Source organism: Tasmannia lanceolata, unplaced genomic scaffold, assembly GCF_043159265.1.
Source record: "Tasmannia lanceolata isolate RefF3 unplaced genomic scaffold, GAP_Taslan_0.1 ptg000008l, whole genome shotgun sequence".
Lineage (NCBI taxonomy): Eukaryota > Viridiplantae > Streptophyta > Magnoliopsida > Canellales > Winteraceae > Tasmannia > Tasmannia lanceolata.
Genome location: NW_027518685.1, coordinates 26,595,553 through 26,623,038, shown reverse-complemented (window position 1 = coordinate 26,623,038; position 27,486 = coordinate 26,595,553). Strand labels below are relative to the sequence as shown.

General features: G+C 38.9%; 2 protein-coding genes across 3 annotated transcripts; both read left to right on the top strand.

The window, feature by feature from the left end:
- Window positions 1–8,155: 8,155 nt before the first annotated feature.
- On the top strand, window positions 8,156–9,481 carry LOC143883507 (zinc finger protein ZAT2-like). Its single transcript, XM_077386856.1, has one exon. The coding sequence runs from the start codon at window positions 8,299–8,301 to the stop codon at window positions 9,295–9,297; it is 999 nt and encodes a 332-aa protein (XP_077242971.1). The 5' UTR covers window positions 8,156–8,298; the 3' UTR covers window positions 9,298–9,481.
- Window positions 9,482–13,516: 4,035 nt separating this feature from the next.
- Window positions 13,517–18,906, top strand: LOC143883506 (uncharacterized). 2 transcript variants are annotated; one of them, XM_077386855.1, is made up of 6 exons: window positions 13,517–13,944; window positions 14,773–14,911; window positions 15,046–15,291; window positions 15,786–15,975; window positions 17,539–17,620; window positions 18,437–18,906. In XM_077386855.1, the coding sequence occupies exons 1-6, from the start codon at window positions 13,573–13,575 to the stop codon at window positions 18,632–18,634; spliced, it is 1,227 nt and encodes a 408-aa protein (XP_077242970.1). In that variant the 5' UTR covers window positions 13,517–13,572; the 3' UTR covers window positions 18,635–18,906. The 2 variants fall into 2 exon arrangements, with proteins under 2 accessions (XP_077242970.1, XP_077242969.1); XM_077386854.1 differs by having other exon boundaries at window positions 15,043–15,291.
- Window positions 18,907–27,486: the final 8,580 nt, after the last annotated feature.

The window sequence follows — 27,486 nt, the reverse complement described above, 5'->3', positions numbered from 1 at the left end:
TTAAAAACCTAAATAAGTACTTTTTGAATTCAAGGTTGCATTCAAACAACATAATACCGAATCCTTGAAAATTATAAGATGATATCAAAACAACATATTTAAAAATCTAGGATTTAATAATCAAGCGATCTTCAATCCTAGATTTTGAAGAAATACATGATTTTAAAATGATGTTATCCAAGCGGGTCTAATTTCGATTGGTGCTCATCTGAATGTGAACTTGTGTTTGACATGCACCCGGAGATCCTCGATCAACATGCAAGGTTTTAAATTTCGGTTTCTGCTATAATTTTGGGCCTCACTGAAACTGAAATTTCCGCCGAAATCCTGAAATTTCGGTAGAAGCTATCGAAATAACGGATTTTTCTCTTATAATTTCGGCTGAAATTCTGTAAGGAAATAAAATAAAAATATAATATTGAAATTTCGACTGAAATTTGGTACGTTTGGGGAATTTTGGTTTTCGGAACGTTTCGGTTTCGACGTTGACCGATTTCGGTCGAAATTTAAAACGTTGATCGCATGCATGTCTTTCTTTCCAAAAAAGACTACTAGGTAGCTCAACAATTGTGTTATTATTAAAATATATAAGGAGTTAACATATCATATAAGATTAGAGCTATGTTCCATTTGAACTTCTTTCAATTAATTATTAAGAAATAGTTTATTTGTCAAATATTTAGTCATGCATGGACTTTCTAAAATAAAGTAAGCAGTTGGCAGCAATAAAAGATGAAGAGTAGAAGGAGATCAAAATGAAGATGAGGAAATCCTTGTTGAATCATTAAGTCTTGAACTTGTGTTGTTATTGGCTACAATTCTTCTTCCATCAAATCCTTCAAATTTGAACTTTGTGTTTTAGCCGTTCACAGCCATCTCATATTACTCTTACTAGCTCCTCGTGAAACTCCTGATGGGCTAAATATGATCCAATGACATGGAAGAGAATCCGAAAAATGGTAACACACAAAGAGCACATACATGATTAACATAGTTCAACACTAAGGCATGTATACCCACACGTTAGACAATGAAAAATTCCACTATGAACAAGAATCAAGAAATTACAATAGGTTTTTCTCCCCTTGATCAATCAAGCCCACGTCGATCTATAAAAAGATTTTACACACACGAGCACTCTCTTTCTCTCTCTCCGTTTTGGTTTTTACCATAATCCCAAAATCTACCACATGCAGAGGGAAACAAGATAAAACCCAACAACTCTAAAGAATTTCAGGCATCGAATGATCTTAACCATTGATCTCGGTGGACATTTTCAAGAGACAATAGCTAGCGTATGACTTCTACTGCTCACCAAATATCATTAAACCAAGGAATCAATTGGATGGCCAGAAAAATCTAATTGATTGATTTTTGGGCTTTACTCATCCAAGAAGTCTTTATCGATGAAGTATTCTTGTCAGATCATAGCCACAAAAAAGGTTTATTAGAAAGGGAAATAATATATGTACCCCCTTTTCTTCCTCCGGCCAGCCCCTTATAGTGTAAAAGAAGAAGGTTGTAAAATAATTACAATGTTTGTAAAATATATTTTAATTAAAATTTGTTTTACACCCATTTTACTTTGAAAGAAACACAGCCAAAATCTGAAAATGTTTCATGTTTTTTCAAGGAAAATTAAAAATACTACATCCTGGAATATTATTTCTCATAAATTTTCTTTTCCTTATTCCCCAACACCTGACAAGGTTGTGGAAACAAGAATTTCTACTAATGTAGGGAAATTATAGATGATTGCTTCTCTTTTGTCATTCTTGGAAAAAAACAATGGGAATTCATGGATTTTTCCCAATTAGGATTGATGAAAATCCAGAAGAAACCGGGTTGGCTACAACTGTAGGGGAAACTTTACCTTCTTGGCCGTTGATGTCTATAACAACGGCCCAGATAGGTCAATCACTATTTTATCGTTTGCTTTGGAACAAAAAAGCAGTTAGAGAGGAGACCTCAAGTCACTTTCAATAAATGGCCTATTGAACAGTGGCGTATTTTAGCCACAAGAGCAAAGGTGAAGTGCAACTCGGGTAGGGCGGATCGGGTTTTCCAAAACCATACCCTACGCGAGAATTATCTCGGGTCGCGTCAGATTTTTTAGAGGAAAACCCAAGATTTGTAAACCGGACCCCGGACCCTACCTAAGATAGTTTCTCGGTTCGGGTCGGGTTGGGTTGGGTTTTCAATTTTTAGAGTAGGATAGTGACTAAGAGGAAGCCAAAACTGAAGGGAGCCCTTGCAAAAAAGAGGTGAAAGGGCTCTCCTATTGGCTGCACATCACCATTATGCATTAATATCGGTTGAAAAGTCAAACATCTCTAAATTTATGTCATCAATTGTCTAAATTTAAGGACACAATATTTTCAAATAACATACATGATCACCTCAATTGAAAATATTGAATCAATATATTGGAAAATAATTTGCTATGTTATTCAAGAGATATTTAAGAAAGTCACAGTAGACCCATATGAGTCGGGATGGATATCAAATTTCGGGTTTTTTATTCCCTTGAACCCGACCCTACACATGTTTGAGTCAGGTTTTCCATTATAGAACCCGACCCAACCCAAGATCCATGATTCCTAAACCCGACCCATGTTTTTTTCGTGTGGGGTCAATGCAGATTGGGTAAAACCCAACCCAAGGTGCAGCCCTAATGAAAATACAAAATTCCAGATAGGGTTTGACTTAAGGGGGTCAATTTTAGTTCGGGCTCGTAAAAAGCTCGGCTCGAATCCTTAACGAGCTGAGCCGAGCCGGCTAGTTCGGCTCGGCTCGGCTCGGCTCATTAAAGCTCGTTAAGAATTTAATATATTTAAATATATATATTATATATTAATATATACACTAAAAGGGTTTTCCAGGGAGTGAAAGGGGGAGGCAAAATAAACCACTTCTTTTTTGGAATCCCATTTGTCACTTGGACCACCCCCCCGTTGTGTAAAAAAAGTAGTCAAATTACACTAGATAGGGCTGTCCAGGGAAGATGAGGGGTGTGAACTTAATATGACCCGAGCTCGAGCCTGGTTCGAACCTGAACCGAACTTTTGAGCTTAACGAGCCGAGCCTGGCCAAGCTCGGCTCGGCTCGTTTACACCCAACTTTGACTCATAAAATATACCATAACCAATCCAACGGTGGTTACCTCTAAGATGCGCCGGGGACGTTAAAAGCTACAAAACATGTGCTCGTATGTGAAGCGGAATCCGAAAGTCACGCTGCCAAAGAGCACAACAAGACTACCGAAATTCACGGGGAAGGAATGATATATTAGCTCCTTTGGATTCCCCTGGCCAGCCCTTCTGGGGAAGAAAAAGGGGCGAATAATTCACTTGCTAAAAAAAAAAAATCATACAAATTCTCCAACCAAGCAACAGAATAGAGAATCATGTGACTCCCAACGGCATCACTGGCGCACGTTAGCTTGCCTCCTAGTACAAACAATAAAGTTGAGTGAAGTTTTTCTTTTACCATGAATAGTATAATATATATACAAGGAAATGATTTCCACACTCCCTAGTTCTGTTGTTGGCACTCTACATTTTATGATTTCCACACTCCCTAGTTGTATTGATGGCTAGGAGCTTTCCCTCCTTTTGAATGGTCTCAACTTTTTATATATAAATTTGCCGATCCGCCCCGGGGTCGTTATCTTTCCGGGTTAAAAAATAAATAAAAAATATAATTACATTTTTATTTGCCGCTGAGGATCCTCTTGAGAATTTTATCAACTTTTTAAACCTAGGTAAAAAGGTATAGAGCAAGGACTAAAGTGCCCAAATTAAACTAAGGCAGTGTGGATATCAACGGCAGGAGTTATCGTGAATCATTGGCCTCTACAGTAGAATAAGTGGACGAGGCTTGAGAGGTGTTGGTGTGGCATATTTCAGCTGTTCGAGTACAGTTATCTCCATTGCTATGATCTATTATTACGGAGGGTGCCTTTTCCTACACACATAGGTCATATTATGTTGCTTGCGTGTGAGATCATGTATGTTCAAAAGGTATAGTGGGGTCCACTTCATAGGATGATCCGAACCGTTCATTTATTGGGTCAAACCATAAATAAGTTGTACCCCGAAAATCATTTTCATAAGATGATCCTAATAACCCGATTTTTTTTTCCTATTTTCTAATTTAAGCTGATTTTTACCAATTCTTCTTCTTTCTCCTTTGTCCTTCTCCGTCATCCTTTTTTTTTTCCTTCTCTGATCTTCTTTTTCTTCTTCCTTCTTTTCTTCTCTTGCTCTAGGTCAATAGAGTTGATATCACCTACTTTCCGTAAATTCACAGTACTCTCTTTGAAGTCACTTAGTTTTGCCCGTGTACATGTATGTATATAGATTTGGAATTGGGCTTCTACATTTGCATGCCCTTATCCTTTATCCATAATCATGGAGGCAACATGAATAGTTTAGTCACCTATTCTATCTGTTCCTCACTTCATTGTCTCTCCGTCCTTTCTCTTTGCCATTGCTTTGATAAGATGCAATAGTAGGGCATCTTTTAACAACAACAACAACTCTCTCTCCCTCTCTCTCTTTCTCTCTCTCTCTCTCCCTCTCTCTCTTTCTCTCTCTCTCTCTCTCTCTCTCTCTCACACACATACACACACAGTGAGGTCATCAGTGCATGGTCATCTAAAAGCATGGTTTAATGATCGCGTTTAAATCAATCGACAGTCAGATATGGGGTAGTGAAAAGTTTCATATCTCTGTTGTAGTGTTGTGTCCTCCCAATAAATATAGTAAGGCATTCTTGAACTTTAGATGTGGACTTCACCTTCATGAATCTGTTGGGGTAGTGGTAGTTAATGTTTCACCAGCTGGTCAATGGATCATTATTGTTTTCAATCAAAGGTGGGACCGACTATTGCACAGTGGGGACACCACATGGTATTACAATGAGGTCGCACCCTACATGAAGTATTCCTCTACACTTGGTATAGTGTTATGGACTAGTCTAGTTGGGCCCATTGGAGGATTTGACACAAAAATCACACCAATTGACTATTCAATGGCCTATGGTTCAAATTCTAATTCTTATTTAGTATCTGTTATTTTATGTAACGAATTAGATTTTCGGAAAAACCCAGACCGTCACCATAGACTAATGAGAAATAGTAATTTCACACACACACACACACTCTTTTTGACTAGGAGGCCTCTTGGACCCGTAAACGTCGTGTTTTTCCTTTCTTAACAAGTGGAATTAAGGGCTTGGCATATATATATATATATATATATACCATAATTTTTTTAGGGAAATGATTTCAACACAAACATGTTTTGATAGAAGACGCTCGTGTTTCTTGTCTTTTATATTTAAGGAGCTGTAAAAGGGTTTTTACTGACCCCAAAAAATACTTAGGGGACAGTTAAATGCTAAAAGACAAGATACATGAGCACATGCAACGAAACATAGTTGTGCTGAAATCATTTCCCTTTTTTTAATTATAATTAAATCAGGAATAAGTAAGTGAGTCCAATAAATTCAATCCAGTCCCGATAAACCATGATCAAAATGAATCAAATCCTACACATACTTAAAAGAATCCCCCCCAGGTGGATTGTTTCCACTCAAACAAAAATAGAAAATAAACTAAGCGTTCCAATTTAATCTTGTAAAATCTGCCTAGTGGATTCTCATTCTTCCTCTTAACTCGAATTGTAGAGGCCTCTCAGAGATACACTGCACTCGCTCACTGTTGATCCCCTAACGAGTAAGCCTTAATTTGTTTTCTTGGGCAAGTCCACCTCATTGTAAGCGACATAACCTGTTAAAAATTAGGTATGAGTCTCTTTTTTTTTTTTTTTTTTTGATGACGTAGGATGTACCCACCCCCTTCGGGAGTAAGACTAGTCCCTACGGATACACGCAACGACCCACTCACCACGTGTATCGGATTCGAACACTCGTCAGCAGGGAGCAAACCCGTGAATTTATGCCGAAGAGCCAACGCCTCGGTGGGTTTAGGTATGAGTCTCTACCATGAAACTCAGGAGATCACATGACAATCATGATATTTTATTAAAAAAAATTCCCAATTTTGCAATGTAACGTGTATAAGATTAAATAGACAACCAAACTCGTCATATAACATGATAAAGTATAGAGAAGAACTGGCGCTAAGAGCATTAAAACTGGATTTAAATTTCACAAGTTCTAAATTTTTAGGTAAAGGATCTAATAAAATTCTAAGTTCTCTTGATCAGTTATACGTATAAGAACCTTAATTGTTCCTAAATAACTCAACGATACAAAAACACTCATCATATTCCATGGGTTCCTAAATTATACCAAACATCCAAATGAATATGTACTAGGTGAGCTTAGCTAAAACAGCCTGATGTCCTATCTGATATTAATCACACCACCTACGGTGTACAATTGTCTGGACTCCATTTTCTTCCTCGGGCCATCCTCTACTCTTTTTTAAAGGGGGCAAATATATCATTTTGAGGGTGACTTTTGCATGCGAGAACAGCCCCTTAGATGAATCAAATGAACGAGACAAAATCTGCTGAAAAGTGAGCTGCGTGGCTGTTCTCTCATGCAAAAGAGTGGCCCTCGAAATGCCTTTTCCATGAAATTCCATAGCAAATCTCTATTTAGAAAGTGGAGGGAAGTATTTATTTAATTATTTTTGTTTTGTGCTAAGCAAGTTAAAGATTTTACTAATCAAAGAAGGGGAATTGAGTTCCATGCCATATGTCTCCCCTACACGTGTCACATATTTATGGTGATCAATTCATTGATTTGGTGGGCCATATGCTGATGGAGGCATAGGAAAATAATTGAGAAGATCAAATGGCCCTAGTTCCATGATCACTGCATTTTGCCATTTACTTGACGACTAGGATACACTGCTACCGAACCCTTTTGGCCTTGGTTAAGGGTCCACCACTGGGGGTCAAGTAGTTACCCACTACATGTGCCCCTTTTTTACTTGTGCCAGCCTCCTTTAGTGCATTTATGAGTACCCTTTAACACTCACAAGCGGGTGAACCAAGGAAGAAAAAGTGGAGAACATATCATTTCCCTTCAAATCAGTCATTAATTTGTTGGGACCCAACAAATGAATGGTTTGGCTCGTCGAAAAAATGGTTTGGACCATCAAAACATATGGAAAGAACTTTACTTTCTAAAAATAAATGCACCTACTTAGTCTGAATTTTTTTTTTTAAGAAAATGCAGTGGGTTCCACATTGGATGATCTAAACCATTCATTTATTCAGCCTCAACTTAAATATGCAGTGCATAGAAAATCATCCTTATAGAATGATCCTAACCCTCCGATCTGTTGAGGGATGACACATTACATAAACCGGTTAGAGATCGAAGGGTTCAGATCATCCTATATATGTAGATGATTTCCGCAGCACAACCTATTTAAGTTAGGACACAACAAACATAGTTCTTGTCTGGTGTAAGCCCGTATAGTCCAATATTTCTCATTCTTATATGGTCTAAGCCTGTATGGTCCAGGATTTTTCAAAAAAGTATTGTACAGCCCACTCCATAGGATGATCCAAACCGTCCATTTGACGGGCAACAACCTAATTAGGTTGTGCCCAAAAAATCATTTCCATAGGATGATTCTACGGTTCTACCCCTCCGATCTATAGAGGAACTGGATGATTCTAGCCCTGATCCGATCTATAGAGGAACGGCATATTATAAAAACCTATAATAGATTGGCGGGTTGGGATCATCTCACGTAAATGATTTTTTGGGGCATAACCTATTTATCTTGTGGTTCTGATGTACAGTTTAGTTTTTCTGTTTATTTAATTTTTTTTTGTGGGAAAAAAGGCATGGATCAACCTACAAAAGAGGAGAGGTTTAGTTTTCTTGGCTTGGAATTGAAGGGACATGAATAGGTCTTGTGTCCGCAGTTGGAACCCTCTCGCAGGAAAATACTGACACACACATACACCATTCCGGTGAGTTGACCTTTGACCTCCGGCGCCACCACCACTTCCCTTGTTAGAAAAAGTCTCTCCCCACTTGTCACAAACTAAACTTACACTTCGCATTTTTCTCTTCATCCACACAACAAACCAATACCTCAACTAAAAACAAGGAGAGAGAGAGAGAGAGAGAGAGAGAGAGAGAGAGTCTTAAAACCATACAAACCAACAAGAGCAACAACTACAAGAACACCCACACAACACCCCTCTTCCTTCACTCTCTCTTCCTATTTTACTCTTTCTTATATAACACTCTTCTTTGTCTTGAAAGGTCTATATATCTATCTATTTGTTTGTGGATGTGGTTATGGAACAACAAGAGAGTTTCAAGCATTTTTGTAGGATTTGCAAGAGAGGATTTGGTTGTGGGAGAGCTCTTGGAGGTCACATGAGAGCCCACGGGATCGGGGGCGAGCCCGAGCACACCGAGTGCGGTGGGTGGTGCAAAGGGAAGCGGTCTAGAAGGGTGATGAAATTGGGGAATGCAAATTCAAACTCGAATTGCCCGTTGAGCGAGGAGGAGGACCTGGCACATTGTCTTGTAATGCTATCGGCGGCTCGAGTCGACCCATTGGTTGCAGAGAGAGAGGAGTCATGTGGGTCTGCTAGTAAAGAGGAGGAGGAGAGACAACGGAATTGCGAGAAGGCGAAGGGGGTTGCAAGGGGTATGTTCCAATGTAAGGGTTGTAAGAAGCTGTTCACTTCTCACCAAGCACTTGGGGGCCATAGGGCTAGTCACAAGAAGGTAAAGGGTTGTTTCGCAGCAAAGCTCGATGATCTGGAATTTTCGATCATGTCAAAAACTAACATTTTTCCGTTCGATAATCCTACTCGAGACGCATTGATCATCCCCTCGAAGACGGAATCAAAAGTTCACGAATGCTCGATATGTCATCGGATTTTCGGGTCTGGTCAGGCATTGGGTGGGCACAAGAGGTGTCATTGGGTGACTTCAAATTCCCCAGACACTTCAATTACAAAGCTCCATTGTCTCCAAGACCATAGCCAATTGCTTCAACTGAGACCCAAGTTCGACAAATCAGAGCCACTTGATCTTAATCTGCCTGCACCCGAGGCTGATCTTGCTTTAGCTCGACAGGGGAGGGAGAACCTGTTACACTTCAAAGTGACCCCGTTGAACTTTGAAGTTCCCAAAGTGCACCTACAGCATGTGGATGATGAAGTAGATAGTAAAATCAAAGTAGCAAAGCTAAGTGATATAAAGGACATGGACTTGGGTGGTGACTCTTCTCCATGGTTGCAAGTGGGGATTAGTTCTACTGTTCATGGAACTAGTAACCCATGAAGAATGAGTGCAAAATGATAGCCACACTGTAATTTGTATCAATTAACTGTAATTACAGACTCAAGAAGCCCAACTCTATTATTCTTTTTTTTTTGTCCTTTACCTCTTTTTTTCTGTATTTGTGTTGATGGCTCCTTACGGAACTACTGTAATTACGGATTCAAGAAGCCCAACTCAATGATTATTTTTTTTTCTTTATCCTCTATCCCTTTGTTCTGTATTATTTCTGATGGGTACTTATGGAAGCTCTATCTATTGAGTCCTGGTATCAATTTCATGCAAATATTTTGAATAAAAACTTATACTTCCTGAGGAATTTGAGTGTTGTTGTTGACAAGCAGTTGGAACAAAACAGTTGAGGGTAGTGTACTCCTTGCTTGAGTGTTTCTTTGGCTTTTGCTGATGCTTTGTCTCTATTCTCCTTCTGATTCCTTCACACTATTCTTACTCCACCCTACTTTTCATGCACTCTATTATTATTGGATCCCACACCAGAAAGGCAAACCCAATAAAATAAGAAAAGGACCAAATACCCTCCAATCCCTATGTGATGCTTCGGACGTCACTCCACTCAAATCAGAAGGGTCGTGTTGGCTATCTTGCCAAAGGGGAAATTTTGATATCACTTGTAAACTTGGCAAAGGTAATTTAGGTACATAGAGGTGGGGCAAGAGTAGTTTGAACACTTCCATTGAAGGAAAATTTAAGCTTAATCCACTTGGATAGTGCAGCTGTTGCACCCAAAACCAAATTAGATTGGAAGTTTACACAAATTTCACGCAAAATCCAATTAGATTGAAGACATACACTGTTGTCATCCTGAGTGGTGGCCTGCCTAGGTGTGGGACTAAGTGGCACCCAGCCTAGTATTAGACAGGTTTAAAGTACCAATCGTAACACATTCCTTCAACTGGAGCTTTTGGCCTATCAATTAGGTACCTAACATTTGGTATCAGAGCAGCCTTTGTGTCACGTGTTCGAGTCATGGAAGGGGCAGCCTGAGAAAGGGCTACATGATAAAAAACTAGAATGAAAATTGTTAGAGTGAAGTTAGTAGGCCACCACGAAAGGGGTGACCTGTGGAAAGAGCTACTTCGGAAAAAAAAGGCTAGATTGAAAGCTAGCACATAGTGGGTTGCCGTTGACGGTGGATTCAGAAGCGTGGTGAAATGTTACGGTCCTGAGTGGGGGCCTACCTAAGTATGAGACTAGGTGGGACCCAACTTGGTATGGGACGGGTTTAAAGGGCGTAGCCTAAGCATTCCATCAGCTCCAGAGTATCAGTTAGGTACCTAACTTACAAACTAGTCCTTAGTAAAAGCAATTGAATTTTCTACCAATTCTTTAGATAAATTGACTATATGACCTTGAAGTTTTGAATCTAAATAGATAGGAAAAGATCCTGTTGGTGACCAAGAGAAAGTTTGGACAAGAGTTCATTCATGGATGTTTTGTCAAAGGAGGGAGCATTGCTAAAGGTGGTTTGGCGCACTACCATACCAAAAAAACAAAAAACAGAAGAGTTGGATAACCAATCACTCCATGATGGCCGAGGGCAATTGTAAAACGTCTTGGTGACGACTGTTTTCTCCATTCTTCTCACCAGTTATGTTTCCTTTTTTCTTTCTAAATTCAACCGACGCCCTCTTTTTTACTTGGGACAGCCCGTTTTAGTGTAAAATAGTAGTCATAAATACTATAGAAGGGGATGTCCCAAGTAAAGAAAAAGGGGCGAATATATCACTTCCATGATTTGACTCATCAAACCATATAGCCCCACTGTATAAAAACTCATGAAAAGAAAAGGCCTGACGTGAAATAAGCAAAATGCTTGATCTACTCTTCGCTTGGTGCTCGATTTCCCGGAGATGAAGACCCTAGAAGTTGAAGTAGTGGCTTCAAGGGATTCAAGATAAAAGGGAGATGAGAACAACTTTTCGTCTCTAAACAATAAGCAAGAAGGAACTCGAAGTTTTCAAGAACTAGAGAGAGGGAGAAAGAAAACTTCCAAAGGCCAAAGGGAAAGAGAGATTAAAAAAACATCCAATCTGTCCTTCTCTCTTTTCCCTTTGCTTTATTTAGTTTGCGGGGGCGGGGGCGGGGGCGGGGGCGTGGTGGGTTGGTTCGTTGGGCATCTACTTCCCTTTGTCTCCACTTTTATTTCTATTTAATATTTTATTTCCAAATCACAATTTTAAATAAGGAAACTTCTTTTCTTTAATTATTTCTCTCTTTATTCTCAAAATTAGAAATTACATTTTCCTTTTCCTTAATTAATTAGGAAACATACACCACTACTATGTATATGCACTCATGTATTAATCCAATTACATTTTCCTTTTCCGACAACCATCCTACAAGACCCTAAGAGCCCCACTGCAATCTTGCTCACTAGTCCAATTACAATTGCACTTAGGCAAGTGGCCCCCACCAAATCGGTGCCCTAACAAAATGCCCCTAATCACATCTCCAAGTATATGTCCTTCCACAGATTTTCATTTACTGGGTGGGCTCTACAGGGGTTGGACACTTACTACCCGTTGGGCCCTCCTCAAGGTATACCTTCCAATCAAACCGTCTGGACATTTGCAAATTTCATTTCAAAACATCATTTTGGAAAAATCTTTTGATGAACAATTTATCAAATCACATGGTAAGGTATTTTTAGAGGTCAGGGTTGTGATCAAAATTGTAAATGACTTTTCTCTTATAGAGATTGTGGATTCCTCGTTGGGCATCCCTATTGATCTCGAGGGTATCATATGGTCCAACATGCCTGAATGTGATCCCCAATCGAGAACTTAAGGCAGGCATAATACCATAAAGCGGGCCCACAAACCAATATGACCCCTCAGGCAATAACCTTATTCCTTAATCATTGTCCACAAGCACGATTTTAAATTTCGACCGAAATCCGAAATTTTGGATTTCGGTGTGAAACCGAAATTTGGCGAAATTTTGGAATTTCGAGAATTTCGGTCCGAAATTTCGAGAACATTTTTAAAAAAAGAAATGTCACAATATTTCAGTCCGAAATTTCGAAATGAATTAAATAAGCTTTTTTAATTATTACCAAATTTTGGTCGAAATATCGAAATTTCAGGGGTCCGAAACAGGTACCGAAATCGAAATTTTAAACCATGTCCACAAGTTATTCGATAATGATCCCGTTCAATGTGTAAACCATTTTCTGCACCCATGTTACCCGCTTAGGGTCCACTACCCTAGTGATCGAGATAAGCCACCCCTAGAAAAAGACTCTAATTATGGGTGGCCATCATTAAAGTGATCTGCACTTTCCATTAACAAGTAATTCAGAGATCAAATTTCTTAACCATCCAGTGAGCAGCTTTCAAGCATCCAATGGAACACAAAATCAGTCCCATGGGTGCAACCCTTTTGGTCATGACCCATCCATGGCGGGACCCACCAATAGGCCGTCTGAATGCTTGATATTCAGCAAAGAAATCCCACTTCATAGGATTATATATCAAAACCATTCATTTGTTGGGCCGCAACATAAATAGGCTGTACCCCCTAGATCATTTCCATAGAACAATCCTAATCCCTCTGATCTGTAGAGGGTCTGCACATTATAGAAAACTCTATAGATAAGAGGGTTAGGATCATCCAATGGAGATGATCTACGGCTCGATCAAGCCTATTTATGTTGCGGCCCAACAAATGAACGGTTTGGATCATCCTATGGAAATGATTTTTTGGGGCACAACAGTTCACATTGTGTCCCATCGAATGGCCAGTTTGGATCATCTTATTGAGTATAATACATTTTGAAAATATGCTGGACCATATGGTTTATACGAGAAATTATACAGTGTAAGCCCATATAGTCCCATATTTTTCAAAAAGTACTGTACAGAGCACACTATAAGATGATCCAAACCTTCCATGTGATCGGCCAAAACGTAAATAGGTTGTTCCCAAAATATCATTCCCGTAGGATGATCCCAACCCTCCCATCTATAAGGAACTGCATATTATGGAGAACTCTTCAGATTGGAGGGCTAGTATCATCCTAAGGAAATAATTTTTGGGGCACAACCTATTTACGCTGTGTTCTATCATATGGACGGTTTGGATCATCCTATGATGTGGTCCGTACAGTACTTTTTGAAAAATAAGGAATTATAAGGGCTTGCACCATATAAAATCTAGGTCCATACCATATAAAAACTCCTCTCTCAGATATGGGCCCCCACTCATTTATCAAATATCCATCTCTCTCTCTCTCTCTCTGCAACGAAGAAAAGTAGAATGAATCAAGAAAAAGCTTCATCCAATAACCAAAAGAAACCCAAGAAAATGTTACGAAGAAGGCCGATTCAAGTCTCGCCCTGCAACAGCACCAACAGTACGTACGTGAAGCCATTGAGATGCTCATTCATGACCGAGTCAGAGGAGGACCAGTGTCAACTCGGCCGATCCACCAAAACCAACTCGGAGATTTTCACAAGAAAGTGCAATTCCTCGGCGAGTTGTGGCGCGTGGAGCATTTCTTCCTTCCCGGAAAAATGTCCCCCCACTCCTTCACCCATCTGCAGTCCAATCTCATTCTCTCCTCCCTCCGAGTTCTACTCCTCTCAGAACTCAACCGAGTTCTCCAATGAACTTGGCCCAATTAACCAGGTCCGAGTTTAAACAAACAAAAAAGAAAAAAAAAATGGGTTGGTTTGTGTTTCTTTTTGAATGTTGGGTTCTCAGCTTTTCTTTTGTTCTTTGATATCTTTCTTTGTTTCAGGATTTCTTGGTGTTTTAGAAAAAAATTGAAGTAGATTTTGGGTCTGTGTTTGTTTCTTTTTCTGTCTAAAGAAATGCAATTTCATGTTTTAGTGGGTTGTTTTTATTTGGGTTCTCAATTTTTCTTTTGTTCTTTCATCTCTTTCTTTTTTTTGTTACAGGATTTTTTGGTAAATAACTCTCTCTCTCTCTCTCTGTTTTAGGATTCTGGTTATTTGAAGGCTGTACAGATATTGGGACGACAATGTTTTGATAATTGCACTAACCCACCTTATCTTTTCTCCTTCTAGATCTTTTTGTTAATTGCAGTACCTTTTGAGCGCAATAGTTAAATAATAAAAGAAAAGATGAGTGAGTGCAATTATCAAAACTTGGTAGTGCCAATATCTGTACCTTATTTGTATTAGGTGTTGAATTGAGATAAAAGATAGGGAAATGACATCAGCACAAACTTTTTTCATAACTGCACTAACCCATCTTGCGGTTTATTATTTAAAGAGTTGTCGAGGGCTATTATATTACCGTTCCCAAAAAGCTCTTACAAACCAATTAATAATGAAAAGACAAGCTGCATTTGTGCAATTATGAAAGTATGGTTGTGCTGTTATCATTTCCCAAAAGATACATATATCCACTTCTTCTTTAATGGGTTGATTCAATGTGGGCCTTCTGATACTCAAATAATCTTTTGATTTATTTCTTTCTTTGAATCTTCAGACCTCTTGCATTGTCTCTAATGATGGTAAGAAATCAGCATCATCTAAACAAGAACAAACTCATAATGAGAAGGCTTCTCGTACTCAATATCGGCCCAAAATGAAAAATACAAGAGGGAAGATTGGCATCAACTCCAAAGGTTCATTCTCTCTCTCTTACTTCTTCTTTATTTCAGTCACATACCATTATTAATTTTAGTTCTCAATCACTGTTTGAATGGAGTTTTGTTATTATTCATGAATTTTCTCTTCTTTTTGATCTTTTTTATAGAAGGTAGTAGAGGTGTTAAACAAGATGGTCCTCTCAAGACCAAGCCCAAAGGTAATTCAGCTAAAACAATTCGGAGGCAGTTTGGATTTGAAGACAAAAACGACTCTTTGTCATTGGTTAGCAGTAAATCAAAGGACAATCAACTTATATTGGCGGCGGTTAATAGAGAACAAGATGAAAAGGGATGCAATAAGAATCATATCGGACGGACAGAAGACCCTCAATCTCTTGGGTCCACTTCATTCCATGGTACATCTGGTTTTAACTATATATTTTCTCAGTTCCTTTGAAATACTGTTAACATATAGACTGTATCACAGTGTATAATGGGCCAGACCCAGCCCAACTCAAACCTCGACAGGTTCAACCCGATTTGGTCTCAAGGTTGGGCTGGGTTAGGGTAGGGAAAAGCCAACCCGATTTAATACTGGGTTGGGCTAGCGTTAAGTCCATGCCTTGGGCTAGGGTTGAGAGATTTAAAGTCGGGTTGGGTTAGGGTTGACCCTCCTTAAGCTGCGGTTCAGGTTGGGTCAGGTTATGGTTGAGGTAAGGTAATGCTATGTTGGGTTGGGTTAGGAGTGGCCTCGACAAGACCCCTACTTTGTGGCCACCCCACCTTCTATGGACTGAAATCCAGTGTATACACTGCACATTGGATCATGTCTCTTAATAAGAAGAGGTTGCAGCCACATTTTATTGTTAATTCCTAATTCTCTATGTTGGTAAATTGTATTTTATTTCAGTATCAGAAGGTTATATGGGCAGTAAGTTCATTAGATATGAGGATTCAGACTTGGAAAGCTCAATCAACGAATATCAGAGATCAGTGACTCCGACACCCTTCACAGATTTCATGTCTGAAGTTAAAAGGAACGAAATTGAGGCCAAGATTACTGCATGGAAAGCTGCTAAAGCTCTGAAGCTCACCAATAAGTACATCTTTCCCCTCTTCCCACTTGTTGAAGTATAAATGATTAAATAACACCATCTCTAACAGTTTAGGCCCTGTTCATATATGCCCTGTTTGTTTTAGATTATGACAACAAGTTGGGGAGTCCCCAACCGATTATTGGACTGAAAATTGCACTAAATTTGAGTCCCATAATCAGTAGAGGACTCCACAATCAGTTGCCATAATCTAAAACAAACAGGCTTTACGAGTGTGCCAAGCGATTGTGAGCCCAAAACCAATTATTGGACTCAAAATTGAATGTAATTTTAAGTCCAATAGTCGGTTTGGGGCTCACAATCGGTTGTCATAATATAAAACGAACAGGGCCTTAAGCTTTTGGAGTAATTGGTTGTTTTCACATGGTATCAAAGCTATTGCCTCACGGCGGGTCAAGGGTTCAACACACGGACCTAGACCTGGCAAACGGGCGGGTCGGGCCGGATTTGACCCGGCCCGTACGGGTCCGGGTCAAACGGGCTGGGTCAAAGTGACCCGGAAAATATTACGGGTCATTGACATTGGACCCGCACCCGGCCCGTACGGGCTGGGTCGACCCGCGGGTCACCCGGATTTTTGACGTATTTTTTAAGAGTTTTTTTATTTATTTAGGGATTTGCTAGCCACCTTCTCCTGGGCTATTTTTCGGCTTGTAGCCTCTCCTTTGCTGCAAAGATTGGGTGAAGTACGGCTCTGGGCAAAGGTTGCTAGCAACAAGAGAAGTAATCATTACGGATTTTTGCAAGATTCTCAGAATTAACTAAGTTTGAAATGAAAAATTACCGCAAAAAGGACACAAGTAGAAAAATTACCTAAAAAATACCAAAATGATGTAGTAAAATATGACAATTACTAAGAAAAAAACCACATTTTCACTTTTCGATGGGCACCCGCGGGTCAATTTCAAACGGGTCACCAATCGGTGACCCGGACCCGTAATTTAAGGGGCGGGCCGGGTGGACCCGCGGGTCCGGGTCACTTTTTGCCAGGTCTACACGGACCACATGTGCCACGTGTAGGACCAACCCAAGAAAGAGGGGCTAGTACATGTGAGGTGAAGTTTTGAACTATTAATTATTAAATAACACCATCTCCAACAGCTTAGGGCTTTGGAGTAATTGCTTGTTTCACTTCACGAGCATATAGATGTGCTTGCGTCCATAACTACATGCATACGAGTCTATGTATCTCTGGTAAATCTTTATTTTTTTTTCAAATGGCTTTTAGGTTAGAACAAACCCTTGTCCCAAAAATGGCTGCATTTGGACACCCCCATCACATCATGTTGTTAGTCTTTTTCTTCATTTTCAGAAAAAGCCAAATGAAAGGGGGTGGATCGAAATAATGAAATGACACCCATTGTTTCTTATCATTAGTTAATATGATTCGACGACCATGTAAGCATAGAAATTTGGTTTGCACACCTAAGCTTATTATGGGTTATAGAGAATTGATTGCATGTGTATACATACATATAGGGAAATGATATATCCACCCTAGTTTTTTGCTTTTTTTTCTTCTTAAAATGAATTCATCTCTTTCTGCAGGCTAAGAAGCAAGGAAACAGAAATCAGTGCTTGGGAATCCAAGCAGATTAAGAAGGCGAGGAATGACGTGAAGGAATTCGAGGTACTCACTTTGGATGACTAAATATAGAACTGTTTTTAAATGAGAAAATTAATCAGCCCTTGAATTTCAATTAGAATTATAGTCACTAGGTGTCTAGGCCCTGGTTGGATTGCAGGAATTTTCTGGAAAAGTTTGGAAAGGAAAAATATTTCTAAAATTCATACTTCTTTTAAACATGAAAAAAACATAACCAGACTCAACCCAATTCAACTTTTCTTTAGAGGGACCTTTAATTTATGATGATATCCCTCTAAATTAATCATAATCATATAATTTACCAAACTGATTATTCGACTCAAAGTTACGTTTAAGTTTGAGTCCAATAATCAGTTTGGCACTCAGTATCGGTTGTTATAATCTTAAACGAACAAGGCCTAAATTATTAAAGTATAAAAGATTAAATAATGCCTTCTCCAACAGCTTAAGCTTTGAGTAATTGGTAGTTTCACATGGTATAAGAGCGGGTTCAAAACTCCATGATATTAAAAATCCACATCTAATGGTCAACCCAAAAGAGGGGGCCACATGTGCCATGCGTAGGCCAATCCTAAGAAGAGGGGCCAGACATGGGAGGGAGTATTATAGTATAAAAGATTAAATAACGCCTTCTCCAACAATTTAAGCTTTTGGAGTAATTGGCAGTTTGACATAAACAGGAAAGAAAAAAAATTTCCTAACAAAAAAATCTCCATGAGAAATGTTTTTCTTGCAATCCAGACAGGATGGTTATAATTAAAATTCAAAAATCAGTGGCAACTGTAATTTTGTGGATGATGAAAAGTTGGAAACAAGGAATTAATACATATGTTGTGGCAGAGAAAAATGGATGAGAAACGGGAGAAGGCATTCCAGAAGATGGAGCAGAGGATAAATGAGGTGAGAAGGAAGGCCGAAGAAAAGAAGGTAAAGAAGAGAAATGAAGCTCTCAAGAAGATATCCCAACTCTCTCAAGTTGCTAAGAAGATGGGAGCCACAGGAAAGCTACCTGCTTTTCTTATGATACTTTGTCTATAATCAAAACAGAGAGAACAAGCAGCAGGCAACAAGATGAAAGGTTGAAATATTGTTTTTAGTTTAGTCATTTACTAGTTTTGTTTTGGATGGTGTCCTTTCATTTGATGTTTGAAAAATGGACCTTCTAGAGAGTAAGAAGGCATTGGTGTAAAATTCTCAGAGTTGAATTAATATGCCCATATTTTTCCAATGGTGTAAATTCTATACATATGGATTAGACGGATGAGATCCTCCGTATGTATTGCAGATGATCAGCAACCAAATGAACCCAACCAATGCTTTTGCTGCCGATACTTCTGCTTGAAAACAAAAACCCCACACCCTACATATTTGGAAACTGTGAATTTTCTCCCATGGAATATTAGTTGATCTCGTTGTGAGAGATGGGGTTGGGACTTGGGAGGGTGGGACGAGAGACTTATATGTTTGGTTGTGCAAACGATTGACATTCAGTGGCATTTGAAATGCGAATGAATGCCTATTCCTTGTTTGGTTGCTAAAATAGCAATAAAACTAATCCACTTGACTCCCCACTATTGTTTTTTATCTCATGTGGTGCCCATGCGGCACTAATGACTCCAATGCTTCTACCCAATTAATACATTTTTGTTTAGTAACTATAAATTCTTGGTATGTCTCTAATCCTCATAATGTATTGATTATGATCTAGAGACTCGGATCTTCATTTCATAATCTCGCTATTCCATTTAGGCATTTGAACATGACTCTGATACTAAATTAATGTGAACCTAGGCCCCGATACAAAATTGATGTGAATCTATGACAAGAGAGAGATAATAAATAATCAAGATTAAGAAAAAAGAAAGATCAAGATCAAGAAAGATCAAGAAGATTAGGATCAAGAAAGATCAAAATCAAGAAAGATGGGTGGTATGAGTAGAAAAAAGAAGCAGCTTATGAACACAACAGAGGGGGTTCGGTTTATAAATCCAACTGTTCATGGGAATGGGGAAAAGAATGGAAAAGACAGATGAGAGAAGGAGTCGAAATGAATAAAAGGATGTAAGAAGTGAGAGTATAAGAGAATGTCGATTTATAATCTCAATCGAGAGGGGATGAGGGGGAGAGGAGCGGTAAATGAGAAGATAAAGGAAAGAAAGGAAGATAAGAGTTTATGGGCAGAAACCGACTTAATGTGAAGCATAACACATGAGAAAAGGCATCACATCCACGCAAGAGAGGAAAAAAACCTCAAATATTTATTCATTCCAACATATTCAATGTTGGGACTCGAGTAGAACTCACCCTTAAAACTAGCCGTTAAGGGGAGGATGCCCAGATTCTTAAGCCCATCTACATGCCTTCACTTTACCGATGTGGTATCTTTTGCATTTCACATGGAACCCCCAACAATCTCCCCCTCCACATGGAAGCATTGTGGACAATCTTGTCGTCTATGAGATCTTTCCCGAGGGATTTTTCCGTCCTCGGAGGTATACCGGGGTTACCGAGATATTCCCTAAGGGACATTTCCATCCTCGGAGGACATACCGGGGTTACCACGCCCCGGCTCTGATACCACTTGTAGGGAATTTAACGGGGTAGAACTCACCCCTAAAAGCTAGCCATCAGAGGGAGGGTACCCATTCCCTTATAACCCATCCACATCCACTCATTCTTTCCGATGTGGGATGATTTGCTTTTGCGTGTAAGCCCAACTAATGAAGTGCGTGAGATACATGACCGCATACATACCATGCTAGTGTGCACTTCCTAATCATCACACTAGCGTTAGATGGAGAGGTCCAAGATAGTTGTTGCAAATAATGCAGTTATTGATGACTATATATGTTTGGATGCCCGGTGTAGGCTCAGAGAATAATGGAATAAGAAGTCAAAAGAGAGGAGACAAGCATTGGATTTGTCTAGAATTACCTCTCGGAGAATCGGGGAATAGATTACAGTAGTTTTGGTTGGACAGCATAGACTCGAAGAGTAGGGGAAAAAGTAGGGGTGTCATTAAAAACATAGAGAGAGAGAGAGAGAGAGAGAGAGAGAGAGAGAGAGAGAGAGAGAGAGAGAGAGAGAGAGAGAGAGAGAGAGAGAGAGAAACACTTTTTCCAAGGTATTTCAACCAAAATTCTCCCTTTTTGGTAGAATTTGGTTTGAAGGTGAGGAGGAGATGAGATGAATGCCACATGGGGAGTCTCCTGGAATTTCAATGCAATATATATATATATATATATATATATATATATATATATATATATATATATATATATATATATATATATATATATATATATAGGCCCTCACATTGATAGGGTGTGCCCAAAAAATCAGCTCCATTGGATGATCCCAACCCTTCAAACTATGGAGGCAAAAATGGACAGATTTGTGAAGGTTTTTACACGTCCATTTTTGCCTCAACAAATCGTAGGGTTGGGATGATCCTATGGAGCTGATTTTTTAGGCACACCCTATCTATGTGAGGGCCCATCAAATGAATGGTTTGCATCACCGAAACAATGTGGGGCCCACTGTATTTTAAGGCGTCGGTGTAGCTAAGTTAGCTACACGTATGTGTAGCTACACTTTTCTCATATATATATATATATATATAGAGAGAGAGAGAGAGAGAGAGAGAGAGAGAGAGAGAGAGAGAGAGAGAGAGAGAGAATGAGTTTCAATGCAATATTGGCAACAAAAAAGGAATCAACTTTACCTTTCCCTCAAAATTCCAATAGATGTCGAGTGTTTGTGCAACCAAACACTGCCTAAGAGAGTGATGATGTTCTACTTCTTGATGTTGAAGCACTTGGGTATCTTAGAGGAAGAGTATCATCACCACTGAACCCTCAATCAATTGAAATCACTTTCACATCAGCCTGGAGGAAGTGGACCTGCACTAGTTCCCTTGCTAACTGAAATCACGCTCTTCGATGGAAGTGCATGATGGGTCCCAGCATGTGAATTGATGTCGAGGATGGAATAGAGACAACCAATTACCCCCTCACACAACCAATAGTAGGGGGCGGATTATTATATAACATAGGAAGTTGATGTTGATAAGTCCTTGTTTTGGTAGATAACCCCATCCTCTAATGCTGTTAATTTTTTTCCCCATTATTTATAAAAAGATTACAGAAATTGCACCTTGACTATTTCTTGCCCGGGCACATTGGAGGTTCGATCGAGGAGGAATCTTTGGATGGTCCAATGTCCATTAATTAACTTCCAAATTTAGGGTACCATACTATCACTATTTGGTGTAGCGTGCTGCGTGGGTGTTTCCCTTTATCCATTGAATTTGTATCTTTGGATGGGGATTCGGCCCCTTTGGAGAGGCGGGCGGAGCTCTCTCTTTCTCTCTCTCTGTTTTTGGACTCTGGTTATTTGAACTTTTCAAGGCTACAGATATTGGGACTAGATAATTGCACTAACTCACCTTGTCTTTTCTTTTCTAATTGGCTTTCTAGATTTTTTTGAGAATTCCAATAACTTTTGACAGCTAGTTAAATGATAAAAGACAAGATGAGTTAGTGCAATTATCAAAACATGGTAGTGCTAATATCAGTACCCTATTTGTCTTACGTGTTGAATATAGAGAAAAGATATATGTCCTCTTCTATAATGGGTTGATTCTATGTTGGTTTTTAATCTTTGATTTGTTTCTTTCTTTGAATCTTCAGAGCTCTTGCATTGTCTCTTCTAATGATGGTAAGAAATCAGCATCAGCTAAACAAGGAGAAGAAAACACATAAGACCAAGTCCAAAGGCAAATCAGCTAGAACAATTCGAGGGCAGTTTGGATTTGAAGATGAAAAACTCTCTGTCATTGGTTAGCAGCGAATCAAAGGACAATCAACTTATATTGGTGGCCGTTAATACAGAACAAGATGACAAGGGATGCAATAAGAATCATAATGGACGGTCTGATGACCCTCAATCTCATGGGTCCATTTCACTCCAAGGTACCTATGGTTTTAACTATTTTCTTATGAGTTTTTTTTGTTGAAATACTTTAACATATATACTTTAGCACAGTGTATAATGGGTTGGGTCCAGCCCAACCCAAACCCTACAGGTTCAACCAGATTTCTAAAAGCCAATCAATTTAATACCGTGTTGGGCTAGTGTTGAGGCCTTGGGGTGGATTTAGCGATTGTTTAGGTTAGGTATGTAAGTAATCAGGCTAAATCTACTAGTCAAGATTTCTATCCCTGTCACTTTCCATACTTACAATAATCCTTTTTTTTTTTTTTTTTTATCTTTAACCCCTTAGACAACTTATTAGTTATTAGGGCTCTTTTTAATCATCCAACATCAGTAGAATTCTCTGATTTTACACGGGCCCAGCCCAGCCCAAACCCAACCCCATCACCCCTTAACTTTATTGTGACCTTAATTTTAGGGCAATGATATTTTCACCCCCCTGCAGTAGACATTCGCCCCCTGTTAACATGATTTGATGTCAAACAGAGTTAAAGTTGCCCACCGTTCACGTTATAAGGGGGGCTAATGCGTACTGCAGGGGGGGTGAGAATATCATAACCCTAATTTCATTGCGACTTGAACTCGACCTGCCCTCTAACTCATTATGGAATTTTCCTCTGTTCTTGGGCTAACCCGAACCCAATTGGGTCCAATTTGGAAAATCAGATTAGACAGGTTGGGTCAGGGTTGAGAGATTTAAAGTCAGGTTTGGTTAGGGTTGACCCTCTTCAAGCCGAGGTTCAGGTTGGGTTAAGGGTTGCCATAACCGGACCCGAGTTGCACCCCTACTTTGTGGCCCCCCAACCTTCTATGCACTGAAATTCAGTGCAAACATTACACATTAGCTAATGTCTCATAATAAGAAGCTGCATTAACCAGATTTTGCTGTTATTTCCTAATTTTCTCTGTTGGTAAATCACTAAATTGTATTTTATTTCAGTATCGGAAGGTTATATGGGCAGTAACTAGAGTAAATAAGAGGATTCAGACATGGAAAGCTCAATCAACGAACATCAGAGATCGGGGACTTCAACGCCCTTCGCAGACTTCATGTCTGAAGTTAAGAAGAACGAAATTGAGGCCAAGAATACTTAATGGAAGGCAGCTAAAGCTCTAAAGCTCTAAAGCTGGCCAAGATTACTGCATGGAAGGCAGCTGAAGCTCTAAAGCTCACCAACAAGTACATTTCCCCCCTCTCACTTGTTTGAAGTATAATTGATTGAATAACACCATTTCTAAGAGCTTAAGGCCCTGTTTGCTCAAGATTATTACAACCGATTGTGAGTGCTAAACCGACTATTGGAGTCAAATTTAAACTTAATTTTGAATTCAACAATCCATTTGGCACTCACAATCGGTTGTCATACTTAGGCCCTTAGGCCCTGTTCATTTGAGATTATGATAACCAATGGTGAGCCTCCAAACCGATTATTGGACTTAAAATTAATGTATTTGGCACCATCTCATGTTGCTAACCATCGGTTTTCATAATCTAAAATGAACAGGACCTTAACAACTCCTTGATATTACTCTATCAGCTTAAGCTTTTAGAGTAATTGATTGTCTCACACCATGAGCATATAAATAGGCATCAATCCATAACTACGTGCATACGAGTCTGTATATTTCTGGTAAATCTTGATTTATTCAAATGGCTTTTGGGTTAAAGTGAATGGTACTAAAAGTGGATGCATTTCCACCATCTCATGTTAGTCTTTTTCTTCATTTTCATAAAAAAAAGACAAATGAAAGGGGCGTGAAAATAATGAAATATAATTTCCCTTGGCAACATACTACACATAATAGCCACAGTTTCTTTTCATTAGCTAATAAGACTCAATGGCCATGTAAGCATAGAAATTTGGCATGTGTACACATACATAAATTTGCAGGCATGAATGTCGACATACCTATACATACATAGGGAAATGATATTTCCACTCTAGTTTTTTTTTTTTTTTTTTTTTTTTAATTTCTAAAAAAATCTTCACCTCCTCTTTCTGCAGGCTAAGAAGCAAGGAGTCAGAAATTAGTGATTGGGAGTTAAGGCAGATTTACAATGCTAGGACGGACATGAAGGGATTTGAGGTACTCACTTTAGATTAATAAATATAGAACTGTTTTTAAATGAGAGAAAATTAATCAGCCCTTGAATGTCAATTAGAATTATAAAGTCACTAAGGCCCCTGTTTGGATTGCAGGAATTTTCTAGAAAAGTTTGGAAAGGAAAAATATTTGTAAATTTTCCTTCTTTAACGTATGAAAAAACATAACTTGACCCAACCCAATTCAATGTTTTTAGAGGGCCTTCAATTTATAATGATATCCCTCTAAATTAAGGGCAATTATATTTTCACTCCCCTGCAGTACGCATCTGCTCCCCCTTTTAACGTGATTTTATGTCAAAAAGCGTTATAAGGGGTGGGAATGCGTAGTGCAGGGGGAGTGAAAATATCATCGCCCGAAATTAATCATAATCATATAATTTACCTAAATTGAGGAAAGAAAAAATTTCGTAACAAAGAGAATATTCCGTGAATAATGTTTTTCTTGCAATCCAAACATGGTGGTTATTATTAAAAATTTGAAAATCAGTAGCAAGTTTGTAATTTTGTGGATAATGAAAAGTTGGAAAGGAGGAATAATACATATTATGAAACAACCAATTACTCCAAAAGCTTAAGCTGTTGGAGATAGAGTTATTTAATCTTTTATACTTTAACACATATGTTGTGGCAGATCAAAATGGAAGAGAAACATATGTTGTGGCAGAGAAAAGTGGAAGAGAAACGGGAGAAGGCTTTGGAGAAGATAGAGCAGAGGATAAATGAGGTAAGAAGGAAGGCCGAAGAAAACAAGTTAAATAAGAGGAATGGAACTCTCAAGAAGAAATCCCAAATCTCTCAAGTCGCTGAGAAGATGGGAGCCACTGGAAAGCGTCCTGTTTTTCTTATGATACTTTGGAAGATGAAAGGTTGAATTATTGTTTAGAGTTTTTGCTAGTTTTGTATTGGATGATCTCCTTGCATTTGATGTTTGTAAAATGGACAGTCAAGCTAGTAAGAAATTTTGGGGTTGGAATTATTTTTTTTCCACATTTTGAACTTGAAAATTGTCTCTGACTTTCCATTGCTCCCAAAGACATGAACTTAATGGACTATAGGATAAAAACCATAGTCAATGAAACATTAGAGAGGGTAAAACTGTGGTAGGTACCAATTGTGCAATGATCCACACCATTCATTTATCGGCCGAGATACATAATCTTTTCCAAATGGATATGTTGAGAAAATCCGCCGGGCAAAACAATCCGACCATGCACAAATTTAACGGAAAAGTAAAATAAACCAAGCAAGCCACAAGATGAATACCAAGATTTTATGTGGTTCGGTCCAAACACACAAAGAGAGAGACACTTAACGCAACACCCAAAGCCTTTTTGCCGCTACACCAACTAGTGAGCTTAAGGCTTTGTTTTATACCCTAGATTTTACAAAAATCTAGAAAAAAAGACTTTCTTATTTTGGCTTTTCCACACAAGCAAGTCACGTGGATGGGAATAAGGCAATTTTCTCAACAGGATAGTTCATAAAGTAAAGGCGATGGTGTAAATTGGATTGATTATGATATTTAGACGGATGAGATCCTCCACATGTATTGCAGATTATCAGCAACCAAATGAACCCAACCTATGCTTTTGCTGCCAATATTTCTCCTTGAAAATAAAAACGCCAAACCCTACATGTTTGGAAACTATGATTTTTTTCCCATGGAATATTAGTTTATCAAGTAATGAGAGATGGTGTTGGAACTTGATAGGGCAGGAGGAGAGACTTATATGTTTGATGGCACAAACGCTCCGCATTAAATGGCATTTGAAATGCCAACGAATGCCTGTTCCTTGTTTGGTTGCCAATATTGTAATGAAACTCCACTCGTCTCTCGAACATGCTTGGGACATCATTATTGTTTTTTATCCCACTAATGTCCCCCTACTCATCTGCCAACTAAATTCTACCAAAAAGGTAAAATTTTGGTCGTAGAATAGTGAAAAAGGTCTAATCTTATTCTCTCCTCTCTTTCACTCTCTTCCCCGTCTCTCTCTTCACCCTCTATTTTTGTAATGGCACTCCTACTTTTTCCACTACTCTACGAACGCAACCAAACACTACTTATCACTATTCTCCAAGTGGTAATTCTAGACATCTTCTATGCATCTCTCCTCCCTTTCAACTTCTTATTCCACTGCTCTTCGAGCCACTCCCGCGACCACAGGTGGGTAGGATGGTATCAGAGTCATCCCTTTTTATTCTGGGGGCACCCGCTTTAACACCTTGTGACCGGCTAAAGTAGGTTGGAAGAAACATAGATTATTTGGAAAAATCATGAAAATACGCCATGGTAAACGAATCAATCCTTCCCACTCTACTGCATCGAAGATCTGATCAAAGCTCAATGCAAGATCAGATCTTGAAAATCACTACCTTAGCTTCTGCAATTATATCAGCGATAGAACACATCCAACCGACAAACTCACAAGAATACCAAATCTCAAAATCACTTCCCTAAGCTTCTCTAACTATGAAACTAAAATAGATCAAATGCCGGAATTTGCCCAAGTGAATGAGTTGCGTGTGTGTGTGAGAGAGATGTTAAATTTTACAATATATTTTGGGAAATGATAAATGTGCCCCTTTTTATTACTTTGGACACCCAGCTGCACTTTATCTATGACTGCAAAAGGCTGGTGTACATCCCATGCAATGGATTTAAGGGACTTGATTGCCATTGTACACTACAGGGTGTCCCAAGTAGGGTGCATTTATCATTTCCCTATATTTTTTGAGGAGGAATGCTAAACCCACAGGAGCCCTTTTATTTTATTTTTATTTTGA

Coding starts and splice junctions, on each gene's coding strand:
- LOC143883507 (XM_077386856.1), top strand. CDS start 8,299: ATGGAACAACAAGAGAGTTTCAAGCATTTTTGTAGGATTTGCAAGAGA.
- LOC143883506 (XM_077386854.1), top strand. CDS start 13,573: ATGAATCAAGAAAAAGCTTCATCCAATAACCAAAAGAAACCCAAGAAA. Junction 14,912..15,042: donor GATTGGCATCAACTCCAAAG/GTTCATTCTCTC, acceptor TCTTTTTTATAG/AAGGTAGTAGAGGTGTTAAA. Junction 15,292..15,785: donor TGGGTCCACTTCATTCCATG/GTACATCTGGTT, acceptor ATTTTATTTCAG/TATCAGAAGGTTATATGGGC.